The sequence below is a fragment of the Hydractinia symbiolongicarpus genome, chromosome 15 (genome assembly GCF_029227915.1).
Source record: "Hydractinia symbiolongicarpus strain clone_291-10 chromosome 15, HSymV2.1, whole genome shotgun sequence".
Taxonomy (NCBI): domain Eukaryota; kingdom Metazoa; phylum Cnidaria; class Hydrozoa; order Anthoathecata; family Hydractiniidae; genus Hydractinia; species Hydractinia symbiolongicarpus.
Genome location: NC_079889.1, coordinates 4,094,339 through 4,118,305, shown reverse-complemented (window position 1 = coordinate 4,118,305; position 23,967 = coordinate 4,094,339). Strand labels below are relative to the sequence as shown.

The window sequence follows — 23,967 nt, the reverse complement described above, 5'->3', positions numbered from 1 at the left end:
GCTAAAAACAAAAAAAATGTACAAGTTCTATCAGAACTAGCTCTGTTTGTTTTTCTGGCATATTCATACAATAATGTCAAATATATAAATATAAATATCGTAAGTTCAACAGATAGTCACAAGTGGCACATGTAAAGTGTTCGATTGCTTTTTTTGAAAGCCACTTAAAAAACAACTATTTGATTTCATTCAGAATATGAGGCATTTTCACAGCGTGGTATTCAAACGAGAGTGTATAATTCAACAACCGAGCGTTGCCAGTATGAATAAAACATCTGTCAATTAACTTGCTTAAAGTATACTAAATAACACAAATACAGAGGTACTCTTTACAATTTTTATAAGTGATAATGTAGACTTTGGGCAAGTTATTTGAATGTTACTGTACATGTCTTGCAATGAAGTGCAGGAAATGCTTTTGATGAAAGCTTTTCGAAATAAATTGTTCAAGGTATAAAAATTGTTCAAGGTATAAAAATATAGAACGATATATTATCTTTTAGCGGTTAAGGAAAATTCGGACATAGAAGCAGTATGCAAGAGCCAGTATGGCTAATAATTTAAAAAGCTGTTTGTTTCTGATTGGCTACATAATTTGCATAACATCTTGCAGTAAACACGATCGTTTTGAGAATGATTTATTAAAACGTCATACTGAAGAAGATTCATGGAATGAATTTCGGTACAATAACATTACAAATCAATTTGAAAAAGAAGTCAAAGTGTTTGTAAAGTTGGGGAAAGTGTTTGTCTATCAATTACCATATCCACGTAAAGTTGAGGTAACGTGTTTGCAAAGTCTTTATTTTTGCCCATTATATTGCACTAAAGTTCTGTTCCCACCAGGCGTCTAACTGGCGTTAATCTTGCTGAGTATGATTTTTAAAGCGCCCTAGCGCCTAGTGTGAACGTAAAATGTTCCAGTATCGCGAGTTAGACGCTAATTACACACCAATTAAACGCCTATTAGACGTCTATTTTAAAATCAATTTTTTGATAATTTTTTAGCAGACTAATCATCGTTTATATCGGGCTTAAAAAAAGCCAACATCTTTCTGCATGTTTTCTTTATACGTCTGCATTATATTCTGCACAATGTAGAGACAAAAAAGACGTTTTGACGCCAAAAATGCTTTTAATGTGGATGTCAGCAGGTATTTTTTAGATAAGCGTCTGTTTCAGGCGTTTAACATACAGTTAGTGGTTAACGCGGTTGACATACATATAGTGGTTAAGATGCCTAGTGGAAACCGACCTTAATAACAAAATCTTGTGTCAAAACTGGTGTAAGCTATAAAGGAGAAGTAGGCTGTGCAACTATAGGTTAAATTTTTTTATTCTATACATGGATTTATGGATTTCCCTGCGTCCCAATTACATAAGGGTAGGAAAACAAATAATCTCCATTTGTAATTAAAACACTTTTCTTTTTATAAGCAACATCTTATAGACTACTTTAGTCTTTAATCTCACAAAAAAACCACAACAACATGAAAGCAACAACCAGCCTGCCATGAATTAATAAAAAGGACAAAGAGCTGATCGTATAAAAACTGCAATTTTTTTTTTATTACATGGAGCCTCATACAACGACAAAGATTCTTAAAACTGAAGTTTGACTTTGATTGGTGCACTAATCTACACGTGTTTTTTTGTAAAAAGATCATCTTGAAGGAAGCCTTCAAATGTTCTTTACTTTTTCAATTTGAAGCCTTAAGGTTTTTCTTGAATTGTGCTTAATTTACTATCTCGACCAAATTCGGTGATAATTGCTACAAAGGGTGTGGTACATGTAAAATGTTGTATATATAGTCATTCAGCTACCTTTAATAGGTTTACAAAGTCTTATTATTTTCTTAACATGTTTTTAACTTTTACAATTTTTAAGCTTTAGTTCTTTTTATGCAATTTTTATGTCTCAACGATATCTACTATCTCTTTATTAATAGCCGTATTCCGTCTGTCTGTCTGTGTGTCCGCGAAAGCCGTGTCCCGTAACGGAAACACGAAATTTTTAAAATGCGCACCAATATCAAATGCGATATATTTTTACCGACTTTGTTTTGACCGCTCGCGCGTAGTATACCAATCACGACGCCCAATTCTTTAAAGAAAAAAGATTTTCGCGACCAGACAGAATCCAAGATCTTCGCGGAACGAAGGTCATTTTGATTTTGGTAACGGTCGTGTGTATGGTCAGTGTGTGAGGTTTGTAGGCCTGTTTTACTTTTTTATCTTCTAACAGCTTTATATATTTGTAATATTTGTTTTCTGTTTGTTTTCAATGTTACGATAAATATATTGTCACGTTTTTTAGCCACGTACAGATCTTACACGCACCAGTTTTAGGATGTTTGGCTAGGAACGAAGATTAGCTAGCTAGCTAGAGCCTCACTTATTGCTATTCTGTTTGGTATAAGAGATTTTTATCCTAGCCAACATTTATTTTTAAGTTAAGGCTGTGCCTTTTATTATTTTTCTGAACACTTTTTCTGAAAATAAAATGGTTCAGCAATTGTTTTAACTGGACAGGTAGCTAACAACAGGCTGTTCCCTGTGTTTTTATTTAAGCCATAGTTGCAATGAAGTTTTTTTGGAAAAGCTTATTACGCCTATATGCCTGTTCAACTATGTTTAACTGTACTAAGCGCTTAGCCCAGTGTTAACAACAGACTTTTTTTCTGTACCAAGGGGTCAGCCTACTGTGATAATTAAGTTTTAAACTTTCTCGGTAATCATGCCGGTACGGTTGTGCAACACGGTTTACCCGGACTAACTGCTCAGCCCGGTTTTAACAATGGACTGTTTCCTGTTTGTTTTTATTTAAACAGATTCTGCGATAAAGTTTTTTCAACAGGGTATTATCCCGATACGCCTAAGTAAGCGGTCAGCTTGGTGTCACAATTAATCTTTTTACTTTCACAGGAATAATTGACCGACTGTTTTTGCCCTGATGGGGTAACAACGGTTTTAACTCTGTTTTTATTTCATCTAACGTTGCGGGAAAGTTATTTTTTGAAAAAATAGTCGCAACACTATAATGGTGTATGCGCTTCACTTGATTTACGACATACTGTATACCAGTACTAAAGTGCTTCACCTGATCGTGTGCAACAGTTTACGACTACCATTAATTGTTCCATCAGTGTTTTCAAAGCTGTTTGCCTGTACTAGACGTTCAACCTGGTTGCACAAATAATTTTGAATTTACGCAGAGACTTATTCTGCAAAATAAAATAATATTGACCGATTGTTTTTGTTATGATGGAGTAAAAACGGTTTGTAAACTGTGTTCTTATTTCAGCTTTTGTTGCGGGATAGTTATTTTTTAAAAATATGCTATATTATAACGGACGGACGGACAGACGTATACGGGATACGTCTGTCCGTCCGTCCGTCCGTCTCTCTGTCACGCAAAATGGTATGGATTTTTCCACGGGCTAACGACTAGTCTATATTATATTACCCGTATACATCTGTCCGCATGCCTGTTTGTCACGCAAAATGGTAGCTTAGCTGCGCAAGTAGCGAGACGCACGCAATGAGGTATAAAAAGGAAGGCGATCCCGTAAATTTTTCCACGGGCTGAAGAGTAGTACTACATAATATTAGTATTATTTTCTTATTCACTTTGTTCAATCGAAAATAAGAGCCTTATTGTCTACGTAATCTCTTCAAGACTTAGGACGCTATTTGAGAAATAAAACTTAGTGAGTGGAGTCATCTTTGAGTGGAGTCATCTTCGGTATTCGTACGTATATACAATTCCTAATATACTCAATATTATATAATTACAACACAACTCAGGTTACAATAATAACAATTTCTTACGGATTTTCCGTCTATACTTCTTAATAGTAGCACAATTATTCTTAGCTCGTGTAAGCATTTTAAGACTTGTTACCTTGCTGAGATTATACCTTTGAGTCTTATACCGATTCCAGGATAAAAACTTCCGGTTATCCCGAGCCAAAGGGAATGACTTCGTCTATTTTTCCAGAAAAACCGTATAAATAGGTATAAGATTCTATGTCACTCAGCCAATCTTAATATTACTTTCTGAGTAATTTCCTCAACTTACAGGGAAGGGTGGGCGGGTTGTCTAACCCGTACGAATAGAATTGACTTGTGAATAAAAATGGGTGGGAAAGTTCTATTTAAGCATGCGCTATCAGGCGCATGCGTAACTTGCCTCGATTACTACGAAAATAAGTTACATTATTAACAAGGGCAATAATTTAAATTCGAGGCCAGTCTCTACCAAGGTAGAGCACGAGTAGCACAGCTTGGGTTGACTTATCTGTGTGGTACTCAACCTCAGCTACGAAATCTCCATGCTATAGTATTATACGAAAAAGGAATAGAGTCCTTCGCGATTCGGCTGATAGCTGCAATAAGCAATACCTTCTTACTTATATATTTAAAATTACTTTTAGGTGATACCAAGACGCAGCCTGCCAAAATGGATTTACTTTATCTCCCGGTTAAAAGCCATTGTTATTCTGCCACTTTACCATTCTCGACGTGAAAAACAAATCATTTTCACTACATTGGTTGACAATACAAATGATACATTGAAATGTATAACCATATTAAAATTACAACCACAGAAGTTGGCTGATGATGGAGACATACTGATGTCATTGTTACCTAAGGAGAGTGTCAGGAAACAACCTTTTAAAAATGTAATCAGGTTTTTTGAAACAATCGAAGTGATGTATCCAAACTACCAACTCGTCAGAAAGATACCAAGGGTAATGAAAATCGTTTATGAAGCTGGAAACACATTTGGGCATAAACGAAACATTTGCGTATCAATAAAGACAAATTGCCACAGCGATAAAATCAATGATTTGTTAAAACTGATGTTCCTTCAGAAGTATGTGGCTTTATCGGGTGTCAGAATGTACGAGACCAACAACTATAGATCCAATTGTCTGAAAGAACTTTCAAAGACATTAAATTCCACACAATATGACAATGTTACTGAATCAAATTTTTTTATGTTTGGACTTTCAAATTCAAGAAAAAGAAGGTCACCTTTCCTTTTTAACTTACCCCAAATGCAGTCGCCTCGGCAAGCAAGCATTGCAGATTGTCGCACGAATACTCCGCCATTGAATAATCATTCGCAAATTTCCCTTAAAATACAACCGAATGAATTTACTCATATCAATCTGAAAGAGAATCTTTTTATTGACAAAGAAGACGGCAATACAAGACGTTTAAAACTATCACTAAGATGGTCATCCGGTCAAGAAATAGCGAAGTCCGATTGGATACAATTTAGTTCAGCCTTGCAGTTTATTTATACTTGGGCAACTTACGAAGTACTTATCAATCAGCCACCAGAAGGGTATAGTTTTCAGTTAGTTGCTGCTGATCAATGTAATGCCACAGCCAGTCTTAATTTACGTTTAACGGTGAAAAATAATGTTCTGCATCCGCCTTGTCATCACTTCGTATTGATTGTTGAAAGCAAAATGGATCGCAACACACCTTACATTCACGTGTTGGTAGATTTAGTAAATCTAATCCGGGTACAGTTGAATGACACTAACTTAAAAAATATTCTTGTAACCAAATTTTCAAATGTCTTAGAGCAAAAGAACACGTTTTCTTTATCCTTTACTGATCAAGCTATTAAATGTCAACCTTGTGATATGATGGCAATAAGTAACAAGTGGAGAATAACTCAAAATACAAAATTCATTGAGACGTTCGCGCCGAATTTTAAATACCTTGGTACGACAGTTGACAAACGACAGTGTGGTGGCAATTCGAAACCCATCGTACTTTGCCCAATTCCCACCCTAAACGTAACCCGTTATTTAACAACAAAATATGACTTGCCAGTTAATACATTCTATGATGCGGAAGATGGATTTACAAGCAGTTTAAAACTGAAAGTGAGCACGGATGGGATACAAAATATATTTATGGTGATAATTGACCGGATGGCGTTACACATTTATCAGGTGAACAGACCTCCCTTTATTTCAAACGTACGGTTCACGTTAGAAGCAACCGATTCCGGCGGAGTAAAAACAAGTTTGGAATTTCAAATACAAGCACATATGGTATTTTCAATTCCGTACGCTACGTTTGAACTCGAGTTCAACACGTTTTACAATAGAGAATTAACTGATGGAGATATCTTGCTGGCGTTTTTAAAGAGATTAAGCGAGTACTTAAAAATTATGTTGACAATGGAACACATCAGTGTTACTTATTTTTACAGAACAGGGCTGTATCCTCAGTACGTTAAGGTTCACTGGACTTATTCCAACTTTTTTGATCCTGGGAACCATTTAAACACTTTTAACGCAATTAAGAGAAAATTATATGATGGTAATGATATTTCTAGTGACTTTGCGAATTTTATGTTGCCATATGTGTCTGATATAAAAGGAAAATATACGCAGCATCAAATGCAGACTTTAACAGTTATACCGACACCAACAATGTCGAATCAATTTAAAACCACTATCAATAGCAACCCACCATTAAAAACCACTGTCCTAACCACTATTAAGCCATCAACAGCATCATTAATAACACCAACAGCTTCTCAACCTACGCACGGTAAAGGTCCAAAGGCAATGTATGCAATTGGTCCCTTTTTAGCAACTTTTTGTGATTTTTTTGTGTATCCAATCCCAGAGAATCTTTTCCATGACATCAATGATGGTAACACGAGAAATTTAAACCTCTCTTTACAAACTGGCTCTTATCAAGTTGTAAATAAGACATCATGGCTTCAAATAGATACCGATATCCAAGTTTTATACGGCTTTCTAAAGGTTAGTGATTACATCAAAGCTGGTGGGAAAGAAGAGATATATTATCTAGTTGCAAGGAATTCTTTAGCGTTAGAAACCTATTTGCCATTCAAGGTTCAACTCCCAGAAAAGGTACCGCAAATTTTTTATCAAATAACAATGACCGTAACTAAATTCTACGATTCAAATGCTCCAGATATTAACGAGCAATTACTTCTCTTGCTGAAAGTGTCCACATATTTTGGTGAACCAAAATTTTCCTGGGTAAATATTTTGTCCTTCTCAAGAAACGAAGAACAAAACCAAGTAACATTTGCTTGGACAAACTGCACATTATCTGATTCTTTAAAATGCCCAATTGCAGCTGTCAAAACCTTATCATCAAAAGTTGTTCTAAACAACCACATAGCTAATTCAAATTTTGCCCACTTTCTTGCACCTCAGTACATTATTAAAAACATTACTGCTTCCGTTAATCAAAACTGCCAATCATCTACAACCACGTCACCAGGCACGACATCTACGATAATTACGACTAGTCCTCTCATACTGAACAGACTCGCTGCTCTGCAAGTATATTCGATCTCCTACTATCGATTTAAAATACCTTTCAACACATTTTTTGATGCAAACGACGGATATACCCCCTACTTGAAACTAGCTATGTGGAATCTTGATGGCACTGCTCTGTCACGGTCTTCCTGGATTCAGTTCAATATGGCAGCACAAGAAATCTATGCTTCGTTGCATATTGATGTTCTTCAAGGATCTAATACACGAAAGTTTCAATTCATTTTGTCGGCTACAAACTCGTATAAACGCACCACGAATATGATTATCACTCTGGATTGTTTCCGAGCAGCTCTGCCAACAGGTGGCCTTAATGTTGCCATAACTGCATTGGAATATTTTAGCTCCTCTATGAATGATCTGCAAATTTTGACTTTGTTCTTGCAGCGATATTTCCAATACATGGATTCGAGAGGAGGAATGGAAATTGAAACATTTCAAAGAACGAGTGAAACTCCTAGCCGTTTATCAATGTCGTTTATTTATAATTTCGTTAATTCAAATCAAAGGTGTAACGTCACAAGAGTTGAATCAGTAACACACAAGTTGACTTATTTTGGTCATAACACTAATCCGTTTTTGATACAGGTGTTTCTTCCTGAGATGACAATTGATAAAGTCACAGTGCAAAGCTTTGGCTTTTGTAGTCATGTAACTCCAGCGCCACCGCCTTCGCAAGGACCAGTGATAAAGCAACAAATACCGCTTTTACATGCTAGTACTAGTTCCAAACTACAATATGCCATCCCTGAAGGTTCTTTCTCAGACAGAAGTGATGGTTCTACGAGAAATTTGAAGCTGCTGATACTTTCGCAAGATCGTACTGTTCTTTCCAAATTTTCTTGGATACAAATCTCGACACAGCAAATTTTAACTGGTATTTTAACACAACATGACCTTTCTGGCAGTAACGAGAAAGTATTTCAATATATACTTCGTGCTGTGAATTCTAAAGGCTTATTTGTCGATATGATAATTCATATATCTGCAATGGACACACTATCTTTGAATGCTTTTACTTTCACTTTTACTGGTCAGTACCTGCAGTCGTTAGATACATCAAACGTAGACATCTTATTTTACATTCACCAGAAGCTTCATTCCTACCTATATGGTAACAACCCTGCAAGTAAAACTGGGTTTACTCGCTTTAATCGAGACAAACCAGCACCTAGTATGTTTACTATAGGATATCAAGATACAAAAATGACACTTGGCAATTGCAGAACTTCTTACTTTAAAGAAGTAATGAGCAAACTCTTTACAAGTTCTATTTACATTAATCCATACCTAATATTAGCAATGCATCCCCAAATATCTTTAACAAGTGTGAAAATGGATGGCAAATGTGACCAAATTACATCCACTGCAACAACCAAAACCACACCAACACCTACACCGACGGTTACTCCTAATCACCCCCCTCATGTTGTAGTTGAAGTTAGACCAATAACGATAAATTACGGAGAAGCGATATTCTATTACATTGATCAAAATACATTTCTGGATAATGAAGACGGGAACACAAGGAATTTACACTTGGAATTATTTTTCATCGACGGTCAAGTTTTGAACAAGAAGTCGTGGTTGCAATGGAATCAAAATTTGCAAGTTATTTATGGACTTTTAAAGTTGTCCGATTACATACAACAACCATCAAATGGTTACAAGTATATGCTAGTTGCAACAGATTCTAGTGGATTGAAGGCAAGCACAGCAGTAACAGTAACTCTACCTACATTTCATATCCAATATAACATACGTTTCAGCATGAAAATATCACAATTTTACGATCCTTCTTTACCAGATGTGAACGAGCAGATCCTAATAACACGAAAGTTATTTGAGTACATTAAGCTGTACAAAATTCAAATCATAACATTTAGGCGCATTGTTGACAAACAAGAATTGGAGATTGAATGGACGTTATATCAACTGCCGTACACGCCTTGTCCTGTGGATATTTTAAGAAAAATTACCCGTAAGATTGTATTAAATGGTGTTCCCACAGTTTCTTTTAAAAATGCCATGAAGCCAGAATATAATCTACATCAAGTATCTGTTGAGTTTTTAGAACCGTGCACATTTTTTACTCAGTCCACTTTAAAGTTATCAACAATGACCCTCAAACCTTCGCCCTCAAGCACAACCGTAAGTCCCACTACATCTCCAACAAGATATCCCCCGATGCCAATAAATGTTATACCAAGGCTAAACCTAATACAATGCAGTAAATTTTATTATCAAGTCCCCGACAAAGCGTTTTATGATCCCCAGGACGGTTTTACGAGGAATCTTCAATTAAATTTGGTCAACACTCATAATAAACTGTTAAACACTTCAGCATGGATAACGTTAGATGGCAATACACAAGTCATACATGCAGTGATTACGGATGATATTCTTAAGAGTCAAGAATCTACAGCGACATTTAAACTTTTGGCCAAAAACAAATATGGCTTAAGCGGCTATCAATTTATCTCCCTTCAATTACCATCCAGAAAACATGTGACGCACTCATTTTCCCTTGTATTTGTTTTGAAATCTCCGCTGGATTATGATGTCTATGTTGTGAAGTTACTATGCCAAAAGTTAAATAACTTCATGCAGACAACAAACAATGTCCGAGTACTGAGTTTTACTCGATACCAATCTGGATTAATGAGAATAACATGGACCACTTGTAGTGTAGAGACAACTTACTGCAATTACAAACAGATAAAAGATGTAAAAAGCATATTTTTCTGGGAAAACATAAATGTTAAGTCAGATTTTATTCAAGCTATGCATCCTGATGTAAACGTTGGCCAATTTTCATTTCAACTTGAAGGACCATGTGCATTATCAACGATGATATCTAGCACAGTGTTGAAGCCTTCCCCAACACCGACAATTACTCCACCGACTCAGAACCTACCTCCAGCCATCTTAAAATGGATTCCAATGCAAAATGTTACATCGTGTAGTATGTTTACTTACCAGCTGCCAGAGGATGCATTTTTTGATGTAGAAGATGGTTTAACCAGAAGTTTGAAAATAAAGATACATAATCAGGAAGGCTATATTTTACCTGAAAACTCGTGGATATCTTTTAACAAAACCACGCAGACTTTCATTGGTGTGTTACCGGATGTTGAAGGTAGGGAAGAGAAAAGATTCGTATACAGAATCCTGGCAGTAGATAGTGGTGGATTAGCCATACATCAACCGTTACAGATTAATGTAATACCTCAACGAAACAGCGCACAGGATATCATCATAGACACTCATGGCTCTTTATACAGACACACATCAATAAGCCAGTTAAAGATATTGTTATCAAAAAGTCTCTCCGAATACTTTATTTCTGCGGATCCTGCGTGGTATGGGTTGAAACTACATTCAGTTGTAGTGTATGGAACTTCACAAAAGAAAATTAACTTCAGATGGTCAATTTGTGGATTTCAATGCGGACTGAGAGATATTGAAAAACTGAAATCACTTATCTTCCAGCAAGGTGTTTTAAAGGTTAAGTTTGTTGTTTTAATTAAACCGACAGTTATTATAACATCAGTGACAATTTCAAATAATGACACTTGTATGTTGTCAGTTTCATCTTACTCAACAAGTTCAATTCAACTTCTTCCAAGTCCTACACCCACGTTAAACACACCACCAATCATTTACAAGCCTGTACCAGTTTTAACTGTAAGAAGATGCAGAAAATTTGAATATGACATTGCAGAAAAAACGTGTTTTGATAGCCAGGACGGATATACACCGAAATTAAAAGTTAAATTACAGTATACAAATGGAACAAGTGTAGGAGATAGCGCTTGGATTCATCTCAATCCATCAACCCAGAAACTCTATGGTATTATAACAGAATCAGATATAGAAAGTGCTGTTAATAATGTTCTGACGTATTTACTTGTTTGCCAAGACAACGAAAAAGCATCAGTATCGCAACGTCTGCATATTATTGTAGACGGGAGTTCACAAGCCCCAGTATATAGCATCGTAATGCAAAGCTATGTGTATACAACAACTCAATCGAGCTATGCTGAAACACAGTTGCTTTGGATTAAGAAGGTTTTCCAGTATCTTGGCAACGATACAGATGGAGAAATGCAGATCACGAAGTTCAAAAAGTCTACAGTTTTATATCCCCAGATTATTATATCGTGGTACTTCTGTTCCATTAATGATATATGTAGCGATAAACAAGGAAAGAAAGTTAAGGCCAAGTTATTTACACACGAAAATAGTTTGAACACTGAATTTACCCAAGCAATGGTACCAGAGTTTGTGGTTATATCAGGTATAATACAAAGCGAGAGGGATTGTGGTAAATCTGCAACAACATCAGTCAAACCATCATCTTCAGTAATTCTTACCAACAAACAACCGACAGTCTTAATAAAAACTTTATATGTAAAAGTAAACCCCTGTTCTGACATCTGGTATCAGATTCCAGCTAATACGTTTTATGATCACGAAGATGGCTATACACCTAAATTGGATGTAAACTTGGTAAATGTGGATGGTACTGAGGTCAAAGAAAACTCATGTGTCAAATTTAACAAAACAACTCAAGTAATTTATGGCATCATTGTTTTAGAGAACATCCGAAAGAACAATAAATTTCGTTTAATTGCCACAGATTCTAAAGGAGCAATGGCAAGGAGTAACATATCCATTGAATTAGTAGATGATTTCACTCATCTAAGTCATGTATTTTTTGCTCGCTCGTACCTATATTCGTCTAACATGAAAAAACTAGGAATGCTATCTGGACTAAGATCTAAAATATCAGCATTTTATGGAGATGAAGCTACTAATACCATCATGATTAAATCAGCAAGAATTGAAGGTAACTACATCGATATTGAATGGTCCAACTGCAGTTTAGTTTCAACCTGTAATGTTAACAAATTAAAAACTATCCAATCTAAAATACTGTACTACAACAAAATCATCAACGCTGAATTTATAGCCAGTCTTGCTCCTATCTTTATTGTCACATTTGTTCAATTTTCATATGGTGTCACATGTTCTTCAGTAATCAGCGTTATTATACCAACTTCATCAATAAGTATATCAAGGATATCAGCTACATCTGTGATCTTACCTACGCCAACACCCATTAAAAATACCCCTCCAGTAGTTTCAAAACCGTTGGTATTCATTGATGTACCCTTATGCTCCTCATTCAGTTACCGAATTCCAGCCAATACATTTTTTGACAGGGAAGATGGCTTTACGCGTTATTTATCATTGGATCTACTTACCTTTGATGGAAGAAAATTACCAAAAACGTCATGGGTGTTGTTTGTAAGTTCCACACAGGTTGTTTATGGACATCCTCGAGTCAACGATATGAAAACTACAAAGAGTTACTTAAATTATCTTCTTCGGGCAACTGACCATAGAGGAGCCTCGGTAACGACGGTTCTTACTTTAGTGCTACCGCCTAAGCCTGTAATTAACTTTCAACTAAATGTCACAGTAAGAAGATTTTTTGATTACCAAACACCTGATTTAACCGCACAGTTGTTTTTAGTGAGTAAGATATGCTCATATATAGGAGACCGTGACGTAACGAAGGTGTTGGTATTGTCTTTTGAACGAACAGAAGAGGAAGTGACTTTGTCATGGTCTAATTGTACCCTACGCCATCAATGCAAGAAAGACGTTGTTGCGATGCTAGTCAACATGTTTATTACAGATGGACGACCAAACGATAGCTTTCAAGAAGTTTTGAAACCTTATTATCATGTTAAAAATGTAACCGGGGATGTAGCTAACCAATGTACTCAGGGGTCATCAACACAGTACATGAGCATCACTCCTACTAAGTCGCTTTCTGTAGTGCCTACTCCAACCGTTAAAATCAACTACCCACCACGTGTTCAAAATATAATACCGCCGATTGAAATAACCTTTTGCAAATCATTTGCATATCATATCCCAGAAAATATATTTATTGACGAAGATGGTACGACATCCGCTTTAAGTTTAAAATTGTTTGACGTAAATGGAACGGTCTTGTCCAAAACATCATGGATACAATTTAATTCTAACTTGCAAGTTGCATATGGCTTATTGAAGACTTCGGACATTTTAAGACAACCTCGGAACGGATTTAGATTTATTCTGCAAGGTACAGATTCTAAAAATCTTTCGGCAACGACAATATTACCATTTCAAGAACTAACTGATCCCATTGTGATCGGTGTTCTTGTAGAAATGAAAATACGATGTTCCCTAGTAGATGAATATCCATACGTTAACGACCTATTTCAAATCATCAACAAAATTTCTCAATATTTTAATGACAAATCTCCTGCAAATGTTAAATCGATTGATTTTAAAGAAGCACGACTTGACCCGGGACTGATTTTATTTACATGGACGAATTGCAGCTTTGATTTTACCACGTGTCCGGAGAATGACTTACACTTTTTAAAAAGTAAGCTGCTAGAATCCAATGGAAATGTGAAAGCTGCTTTTAAAAATACTTTTTTACCTCAATACACATTGGTGGATTTAAAAATCATTCGTAAACCCCCGTGCACTACATCATCAACCGCATATCCAATAACGCCATCGCCATCTCCTAGCGATAAACCACTTATTAACCGTTACATACCACCATTAACAGTACGAAAATGCTCGCACTTGTTTTATGAAATACCACCCGATACCTTTTATGATTATAAGGACGGATACACAAGGCGATTAAAACTCACTTTAAGGTTTATCAACGGTGAGTCTATTTTAGATTCGTTTTGGTTGCAGTTTGATCAGAAAAAGCAAGTGATAACTGGTTTACCTATTAAAATTAAAAACAGTATGATACCATCAAATGGATATTTGTTTATGTTGACCGCAACTGATAACGATGGTTATTCTGTTAGCATGAATATACAAGTGAATGTTGAAAATAATGACTACCCGATTCTGCAAAATATTACACTAAATTTGACCCTAAATTTTGATTTGCGTTTACCAAACCATACATTAGAAAGTTTGATTGTTCGGAGGATTGCTATGTTTTACAACGATGTGGACGAAAGGTATATTGATATTATCGAGTTTCGTAAGGATGGCATGTTTGTTTCGATTGGTTGGTCAAACTGTACCTTAAATAGCGGTAAATGTGATAAAAATTTAGCAAGTTGGATGCAAAACTTCATCATGGACGAAAAAGGGGAATGTCGTGCTCAATTTTCCTTTGTCTTTCTACCAGAATTTTCTGTTCGGGACTTAATCATCAAGAATGATAAATCGTGCATAAATGAAAGTCAGGTAACAATATTGCCTACCTTGTCCTCCCAAATACTGCCTTCATCAAGCATTGTCGTGCCAGACACTATTCGTTCGTTGTATAATATTTCCATTGGTGTATCATATTGTGGAAGCATTAAACACACAATACCTAATGGAATATTTTACGACTCATATGATGGAAATAAACAGTCGTTTATATACAGTCTCTTGTACACAGATGGGTTGCCAATCTCCTGTAATTCTTGGATTCAATTAGATGCAAATAAAATTATCGGCATACCAACACAGTCCCAGCCAAATTCCCCTAACAAGTACTTGCTTCGAGCTGCAAATGCAATAGGAAGTTCTGCACGAACCTTTGTTTCCTTGAATCTGGATAACAACGTTCCTAATGTTACTTACAAAGTTGCCTTGAGTTTTAAGACAACCTTCGCAAAGACTGTATGCGATTCTCAATTGATACAAACGCTTATCGATAAAATAGTTACCTACTTCAAAAGCAAGGATGATCGCAATATTAATGTTGTGTATTTTTCCCGTGGTGACGTGACCACACCAAGCTATATCATGTGGAGTAACTGCTCCTTACGAACTGAAATATGCGATTTTGTAAATATCAACAAAATATCCGAAATGTTATATAATGGGACGACTTCAAATCCAAATCCTAATCTTACCAATGTTCTTCTTCCAGAGTTTTATAATGTATCAGTGCTGGATGAAAAATCTGGTCCGTGCTCAAAACACAAAGTACTGGCGGTTGGGAAACATCCTGAAACGTTGTGTGCAAATAGTTGCGGATTGTTTTCATATACAATACCTGATGAAACATTTGTAGACCCGGAAGAGGGAAATACACCAAACTTAATTGTCGAAGTTGTTCAGGGCGATCGGAGTCCTTTACCTGCTGACTTATGGCTACAATACAACATGACCACTAAAACTCTGTATGGTATGCCCACCGAAGTTGTAAAAAGAAATCAGCCAAAGAATGGTTATAGGTATTTATTAATTGCCTACGACACTGGTAGCGCAGCAGCTGAGACAGTGTTGCAAATCAAGATATGTGGAGAAACACCAAGTTATAAGAATAGCGTCACGCTCTCATTTACATGTGTAAATAACCTAACGTCAATAATCACAACTGTAATTAACATCTTGCAAAACATATCAGACAAATATTCAGATGGAACGTTAAATTCAACTTTTTTAGTCAAATATGAGAGCAACCACAACAAGCTAAACATCACTTGGGCAAATTGCTCATCAAACGAAGTTGGGTTCAAAAGCCAAGAGTCGTCATATCAAGTTTCATTGGAATGTTCAAACGACAATGTTATATTTCATCGTGATTTTCCGCCGATTGCAAACACTAGTAACATCCGGGTGAGCCCTTCATATAGAAAAATGAACGTGTACGACTTCCCACGTGATGCGTTTTATGATGAAGAAGACGGATCGATGGCTAACTTGGATTTATACTTCACGTACGCGAATGGAACTGTAGTTCATGATGACCACTGGGTTGGTTTTGTGCGAGAAAAATCGCAGATTTACATTATACCTACTAATGAAACTAAAAATAACTTGGTTTATCAGTTTTTATTTGTGGCAAAAGATTCAAGTAACAAAACAGCGAACATCAGTTTGTATGTAGAAATGTTTGAACCGTTCCCAAATTTGAATTTCATTGTGCATGCGCAGTACAAATCTTACTACAATGCACCCACGGTAGCTAAAATATATACATTTCTTACTAAGATGAATTCTTTTCTTGGTGTAAACAGTACCTTAGTCGTAAGCGATTATAAAACTTTTCAGAATAATTCAATCATGGTGGAATATGGGAATTATTCTTTATCAAGAATGCAGTGCAAATATGAAGAAATAGAAAACATAACAATCCGTCTCGTTTCAAGTAACGGACAAATCAATGCGGATTTGTTCACCTTTATGTTTCCTGAATGTTTAATAGAAAAAATAAGAACAAAAAAGTTGGAAATATGCTTGCTTTCGCAAAACAAACCACCAATGTTGATAAATCCAATACCAGATATTGACGTTCCTTCATGTGGTTATTTGAAATATAAAATACCGAACACAACTTTTTACGATGAAGAAGATGGCTGGACCGGAAATTTAACTTTGACATTACAAACAAAACAAAATTGCTGGCTGGAGTTTGATACAACATCACAAACTTTATATGCAATGGTAAGTAAGGAAGCCATAGCTGACATGCCAGTACCTGGGTACAGAATAATAATAACAGCTGTTGATTCCAGAGGAAGTATGGTGAATACAACCGTAAACATTACTGTATCTCAGTACCCGCAGTCTAGTTTCGAGCTGGTTGTGTTATTTGAAATTGCTCCTACTCTGAACTTATCATGCTTAAAAGAAAAAATATTAGTACTCGAAAAGTTTAAATCATACCTGAAAGATGCAAATTCGTTAACGATAAAGTCCGTCGTAAAAGGCACAGATAGCGTAATTATGGAAGTTATTGTCATGAATTGCTCAATGCGATACCAGCCTTGTGATTATATTAGTATGGATGGAATGTTACATCAATTAGAAGAATCAACTGGAACAGTTAAACGCGAATTCTACAATCACATGCTTCCGCAGTTTATTCCGCGATATTTATCTAAGCGCAGAGATACGCCATGCTTAGACTCCAGTAACAAAAAGCCGAAACAAAACATCTCCTTTGTTTTACCTAACTTAACGTCATGCGACGTATTTAGAACGAAGTTGCCGTCAAACTTTATAACTGACGTGGAAGATGGCCCATTAGAGAACCTGAAAGTAACATTACTAAATGCTTCAAATGGATTTGAGGTACAGAATACATCGTGGATACACCTAGATCGTGTTTTAAAAATACTCACTATTGCAAGTAACTACGAAGTAGCAGTTCAGCAACCAATTGATGGTTATAAATTCACGATAATTGCTACGGACAGTCGACTAGCAAGCGCCTCTGTTAGCTTTTTCCTAAAGTTTCATGTTGCATCGAGAAACATAACATTTGTTGTACGCGAAAATATCACCCTGGAATCTCAAAATAGTGTAGCAACGTGGTTGTTTGATTGGAAGAACAAAACAAAGCGGCTAATTAATCAACCAATAGAAATCCTTGCCTTTAAAATAGTGAAGAAGGAAGTATCATCAGTTATTAAAGTTTCATGGACAACATGTGACGACGACAGGAGCGCTAACTTCTGCAATTTCTTAATTATAGATAAAATTAAATACGAATATAGAAAATCAAACACCATATTTGACATTCAAAGGTACGGCCCCTGTTTAAATCAACCTTTATACCCTCCAAATGCCACAAAAAATAACATCGTGTATATCAACCCTTGTCTGAAACTGTCATATCGACTGCCAGAAGACATGTTTGCGGACGAAAAGGATGGTGGAACAAGTAATTTAACCGTGACGTTAAAACAAACTTACCCTACTGAAAAAATTAACTTTCTCTTTTATAACACTTCATCACAAACACTTAAAGGAGTTGTTATAGTGAAGGCCTTTGAAGAGTACAATTATATTGAGTACGAGGCTATTGCAACAGATTCTGACAATTTACAAGCTTACACCAATGTTAAGTTCATGCTTGATAAACCATACGTGCGACAGTATCAAGTGACAACTGACGTGTTATATTTCCCAGGAGTTAATTCAAAGCAGACCTTAATAGAATACTTTTTTAACAAAGTCGAATCATATCTCAAATTACTCAAGGATGGTATTATCATATACAGCAGGAATAAGTCTAAAACAGCCAGTCAAAACACAAGATTTAATGTCACTTTTACACCGTGCTCTTTAACTGGGTATGGTTGCAACAACAAAGAGTTTACTCGAGTTCAATCGCTTTTGATTTTACCAACAGGTAAGCCAAAGTTTGACTTTGTGTCTAGCCTGTTAGATATCGTCGTAATAAGAGAAGTTAATATTAAACAGCTCCAAGCGTGTAATGACACAAGGCCGACAATTGGTACTGTAATAGGTCAATTAAAAACCAGTATTTGTAACCATCTCACTTACAAAATTCCTGAAAGTGCATTCCTGGATGCCGAACAAGGATCCACTTCAAACTTACGCTTGCAATTCAGGAACTTAAACGAATTCAATTGGATACAATTTAATGAGACAACCCAGATTCTAAGGGCCAGACCAACTTTACAAACCATAATAGACCATCCAAGCAATAGATATAGTCTAATTCTTGTAGCAATTGATGTAGTTGGAAATACAATATCCCAAAATATTACATTGCTCGTTGAAGGCGACCTTAGAACGTATAATTTTTTCATGCATGTCACCTTAAAACCGTTAAATTATAAACCAATAAATAACTTTATTCTGCATGGAAAGCTCGATGAAAAGTTAAAATCAATTACTGACAATGAGCACATAACTATTGCTAACTTGACATACGCTGTAGGCAGTACATATGTGGACGTTTACGATTGCAATTTAAAAGAAGAATTCTGTCAAGTAAAACAAAATGAACTTTTGTTGGGTTTCTTGCTTAGTAATACCAGTGTTATTAAGACTGCTGCGATGAACAACTTCCTTCCTGAATTTCAATTACTGAAAGTCGAGGGCTTAAACATGAATAAATGTAAAGACATATCCAGTGAAATACCCTTTGTAACAGATGCTATACCTGAGCTACATATCGATTTTTGTCAACAGTTGCATTACAACTTGCCGGATGGTCTGTTCATGGATAGCAGAGATGGCGAATTAACTGGCACATCAATTGAATTTTGCTACCAAAACGGAACAGTTGTTGGTAAAACAAGTTTAATTCAATACGATCAAGAATCAAGAATCATATCTGGATATTTGACCCAAAACGATCTAATAAAATATGGATTGGCATCAAAAATAACATTCATTTTAAAAGCCACCGATTCTGACAATAACAGTATTGATACGTTCGTGTACGTAAAATTGCCACAAAGAATAATTAACAATTACATCATCAGCCTTAAAGCAACAACCTACCTGGACCACACCTTATCGGATTTAGATATAATTGCAAATTTTCTGTCAAGGATGTACAGGTATTTTAAAGATTCAACAAAAAACACAATCAGCATTATCAGATTCTCACGAAATGGATTCCTTCCACAGAATGTTGATCTACAATGGACAAATTGTACAGTTACTGGTGACAACTGCGACGAGAAAGAGATTGATTATATTTATAATAAAATTTACGTTCTACCAGATGTTTACAACCCATACTACGTCGACGCTTTAGGAAGATTTGAAGCCATTAAAGGAAGTGAAAAGAAACCAGGATTTACTTCGTCAGAGACCGGTATTGCCAAAGATAACATATGTCTTGATCCAAATAACACCAAACCAGTCTCAACACGTAACATTACAATAAATATCACATCATGCGGTGCTTTTAACTATGTATTGGCAAACGATACGTTCCTTGACATTGAAGACGGCGGTATAAATAAATTGGAAATGAAACTGAAATTCACAACTGGTGAAAACATACCAAATCAATACTGGATACAATATAATGACACAAGCAAGACTTTGTACGGTTACCCTAACGACGATGCCTTCTCAGTGGAAACTAGGCTGTATGTATTGCAGGCTACTGATAGTGGTGGAAGAAAAGCTTTGACGTATATTATTATCCTCCTAAACAGGACCGATTCAAACTCTGATGGGAAAAGGAAAGTAATGAAAGCAACTGCTTCTTGCAAAGAAAACCAAAATGTTCCGCTGATAGGTACAATAATAGACATTATAGAGTATATGGCCAGTACATTACAGGTCAATAAAAATGAGATTCACTTAAGTAGTTATGCAAAAAGAATCCTAAATATCAGTATTGTCTTTTACACTTGCAGTGATAGCAATCTTACAAACGTAAGCATTGTCTTCAATAAAACTGTCAAAAAATGTTTAATTTATGATATTGTTATTGATCAAGTATTGACGACGACAGCTGTCATGCCAACTCCCACTAGAAGTATCCAAGTTTCATCATCTGTTGCCGTTCCAATTGTGCAAGTTCCACGTGTCATTAATAGCATACCAGTAATAACCATTACCTGTGGCATACCATTAAGGTATGTGATTGCTGAAAATACCTTTTATGACGAACAAGATGGCACAACTTCAAACTTAAATCTCACAATTCTTGACCAAGACAGACGAGAACTCAGAAAATCTTACGTGGAGTTTTATACGGAGACTAAAGATTTTTTCTTTTTTGTATCTGTGGATAACTGTCATAAAGTGGTCACTGATAAAGTGTTATTCGTCAAAGCAACAGATCGTGATGGCAACTTTGTCATGGATTCATTTTCACTTTTGGAAATTAAAGAAACCGTTTCCTGCTGCATATACATAAAGACAACTAATAATATTTCTTATGAAAATGTCTCCCATAACAATAAATACATTTATAATTACTATAAAACCTTACAAAGTGCACCAATACACAATGATGTAAAAGATGAGCTGAGAATTGTATCTGTCGTGGAAGCAGATGAAAAACAAACAGGAATAACTTACACAAATAAAACTTTTACTAATAAAACATGTTTTGAAAATATCACAAGTGGATTGTACGATGTTGTTTTTGATTACAACAATGGAACAATTTTGGAGAGTTACAAGCAAAAGCTCAAACCATTTTACTTTATAACGTCTGATACAGTAACAAATCAAAGATGCAATGATACTAATGGAACAACTATAGTTCCATTTGTACCACCACCATCAGTTGGCAGGTTTACATCCTCCGAGGACTGGTTTTTATACATGCTACCGCTATTTATTTTAGCCTTTATGTTGCTGGCAATTTGTTTATGCTTCTACATATGTAGATGTTGTTACAGATGTTGCTGTGGAGTAAAGAAGGAAAAGCCACAGGTCTACCATGTTGACGATTTCGATCAAGCAGACGGACCTTTAGCAATTGCTAAAGCCTATGAAAGCATCCCAGAGGATATTGTTTCAGTAACGCCTGTTTTTGGCGATGTAAAACCGATGGCAAAACAGAGTTGGGATGTGTCACCTATTCCAGTTGAGGGAGGGGTATTACCCATAGTCAAAGATGATCCTGAGAAACCAATATCTTCTATAATTGCACCAATTCAGATGCAAGAAGCCCAAGAAGGAAGATCCAGTTCCATGTTTGCTCCATTATTAGAGAATGAAAACCAAAGAAGTCGATCTCCGTCTAACATGATGTCTGTCCAAAGCTCTAGGAGGCCATCTCACATTTCAGAGCTATATGCTCAACCTATCAAAAGAAATAAGAAAGTATTTCAAACCAGTAGAAATCGGTCACTGCGTTCTTCGAGAAGAAAAAAAGAATTAAATGTCAGTGCTCCAGTGACAACGTCATATACAATCCATGAGATTGATCATGATACACAACACAACTCTCATATGCGATCAGTACACCAATCTAACTCCAGTAGAAGCTTACGTCACAGACACGAAGACCATGCTACCCGCCGTCATCTGCGACTACCAGCTATTCCCACAGGACCACCGCCACCATATTCACCTCCAAGAAAAGCGCGTATCGTTCGAAAGACTCTATTTCCAGAATATTATGAAAGGTACGTACAACCAAGTCATCATCGTCACTCATCAGCTCCAATTGCAATTCCTTTAAAACCAACAATTATAAAAAGTCCAAGGCGTTCTGTATTATTACCGAGGTTACACAAGCGGAGAAAAGTTGTTTCAATGCCTCTAATTAGAAAACATCGTAAACGCAAGGAAGAGAAACCTATTGAAGTTATTGAGCTCGCTGATTCAGCAAGTGAGATATCTACATCAGCATCTTCCACTTTAAGGAAGTACGATAGCGAGTCATCAATAGAAGTGAAGGCGATTTTGAAGGGAAAGGGAAAAGCTATTCAAAAAATACTGGGGAAACCATCTCCAATATCATATTTAAATGCCAAAGTAAAACATCAATCGAAACATAAAAGACGAGAGAAGTATAGAGTCAACCTAGAAAAAGTTACTTTACCAAAAAAGAAACGGCGACTACCGGACGTTGATACCGGAGAAATCGAGGTAAGACGTCGACATCATCCATATAAACCGTACGAGTACAAGTTCACAGAACCTTATCTGTACGACTATGTTCCAATTAGAAGAAAAAAATTAAAAAGGAATCCCAGGGTTCGTATGGAAGACAAAATCAATTACTCAGAAGACGAACAAGAAATTAGGAGAATTCGCTCACGGCTTACAGAAAGTAAACATCGTCCAACGTTAGATGAGCTGTTAGAAGAAACAGATAAAGAAGATACATTAGTCAGAGGAAAGAGACGGTTATTGCCGCTAAAAAATCGGAAAAACAAAGGTAACGAAAGCATCCGCGAGCAAAGAAGACATAAAGATAAAGAGACATGGATAAGTTTAGAGGATTTGAATCCCGAAGTTTAATGTTTTCGTTGTTTATGTTTTTTTATGTTGATTTATAATTTCAATTATCTGAGTTTGTTCTTAATTTAATCAATTTTGTGTTCTTCAGAAAAAAAGGAGATAAAAAAACGAAAAAAATTGAAATAATTTGACAATAATCTAAAAGATAAATCTACTATCTTTTGTTTAATTTTATTTTTAAAGTTACCATCTATTTTTACTCTTTGCTTTCAAATATTTTTGTCAGACTTATATCTTGCATTATTCTTGTATATGTAAATTTTTAAATTATTTTATATATATTCTGTAGCTATAACTTTTTTTAAAGTAATTTATTATGGTAAAAATGTCTCATTTTTTTGTGAAATTGGAAAATATCAATTTCCGAAAATTAAAACCTGTTTGAACAACCTGTTTAAAACACGCATAGCTATACGATTTTTTTATGATCGTGTACTTCCCATGGGTAGCTGCAACTGCCCAGATTGTAAAATATAGCTGCGCGATTTTAAACAGCTTAAATTCTACCTCAAAGTACTACAAATATCTTGTAAAAATTGCAGATTGTCAAGAATACAGCCATTTTTTCTTTGTGTTTGATCAATTACCAAGAATACTCTATCTTGGCAGCAAAGAATGGGTGTTGCCATAAACTTACTTATTTCACACTGGCCATTGTTATTCAAATTGTTCATATTTGAATTTGTTGATCGCCAGAATATGTAGCCTAAAAGTTAATAACATAATTTATGAAATGACTGAAGTTGACGGATTTGAAAACGTGGCGTCATTCTAGTTTTATATAATGGTACATATTGCACCTTTTTTATTATTTAATATTTTATGCTCTCTCGAGGAAAAACTTTCAACTCAAATCACAGTTCAACTTAAC

The 23,967-nt window shown here is 35.7% G+C and overlaps 1 protein-coding gene across 1 annotated transcript; it reads left to right on the top strand.

Moving 5' to 3' along the window:
* The first annotated feature begins 486 nt into the window (after positions 1 to 486).
* Positions 487 to 23,735, top strand: LOC130628845 (uncharacterized). Its single transcript, XM_057441871.1, has 2 exons — positions 487 to 782; positions 4,437 to 23,735. Exons 1-2 carry the CDS (start codon positions 549 to 551, stop codon positions 23,094 to 23,096), a joined length of 18,894 nt encoding a protein of 6,297 aa, XP_057297854.1. The 5' UTR covers positions 487 to 548; the 3' UTR covers positions 23,097 to 23,735.
* Positions 23,736 to 23,967: the final 232 nt, after the last annotated feature.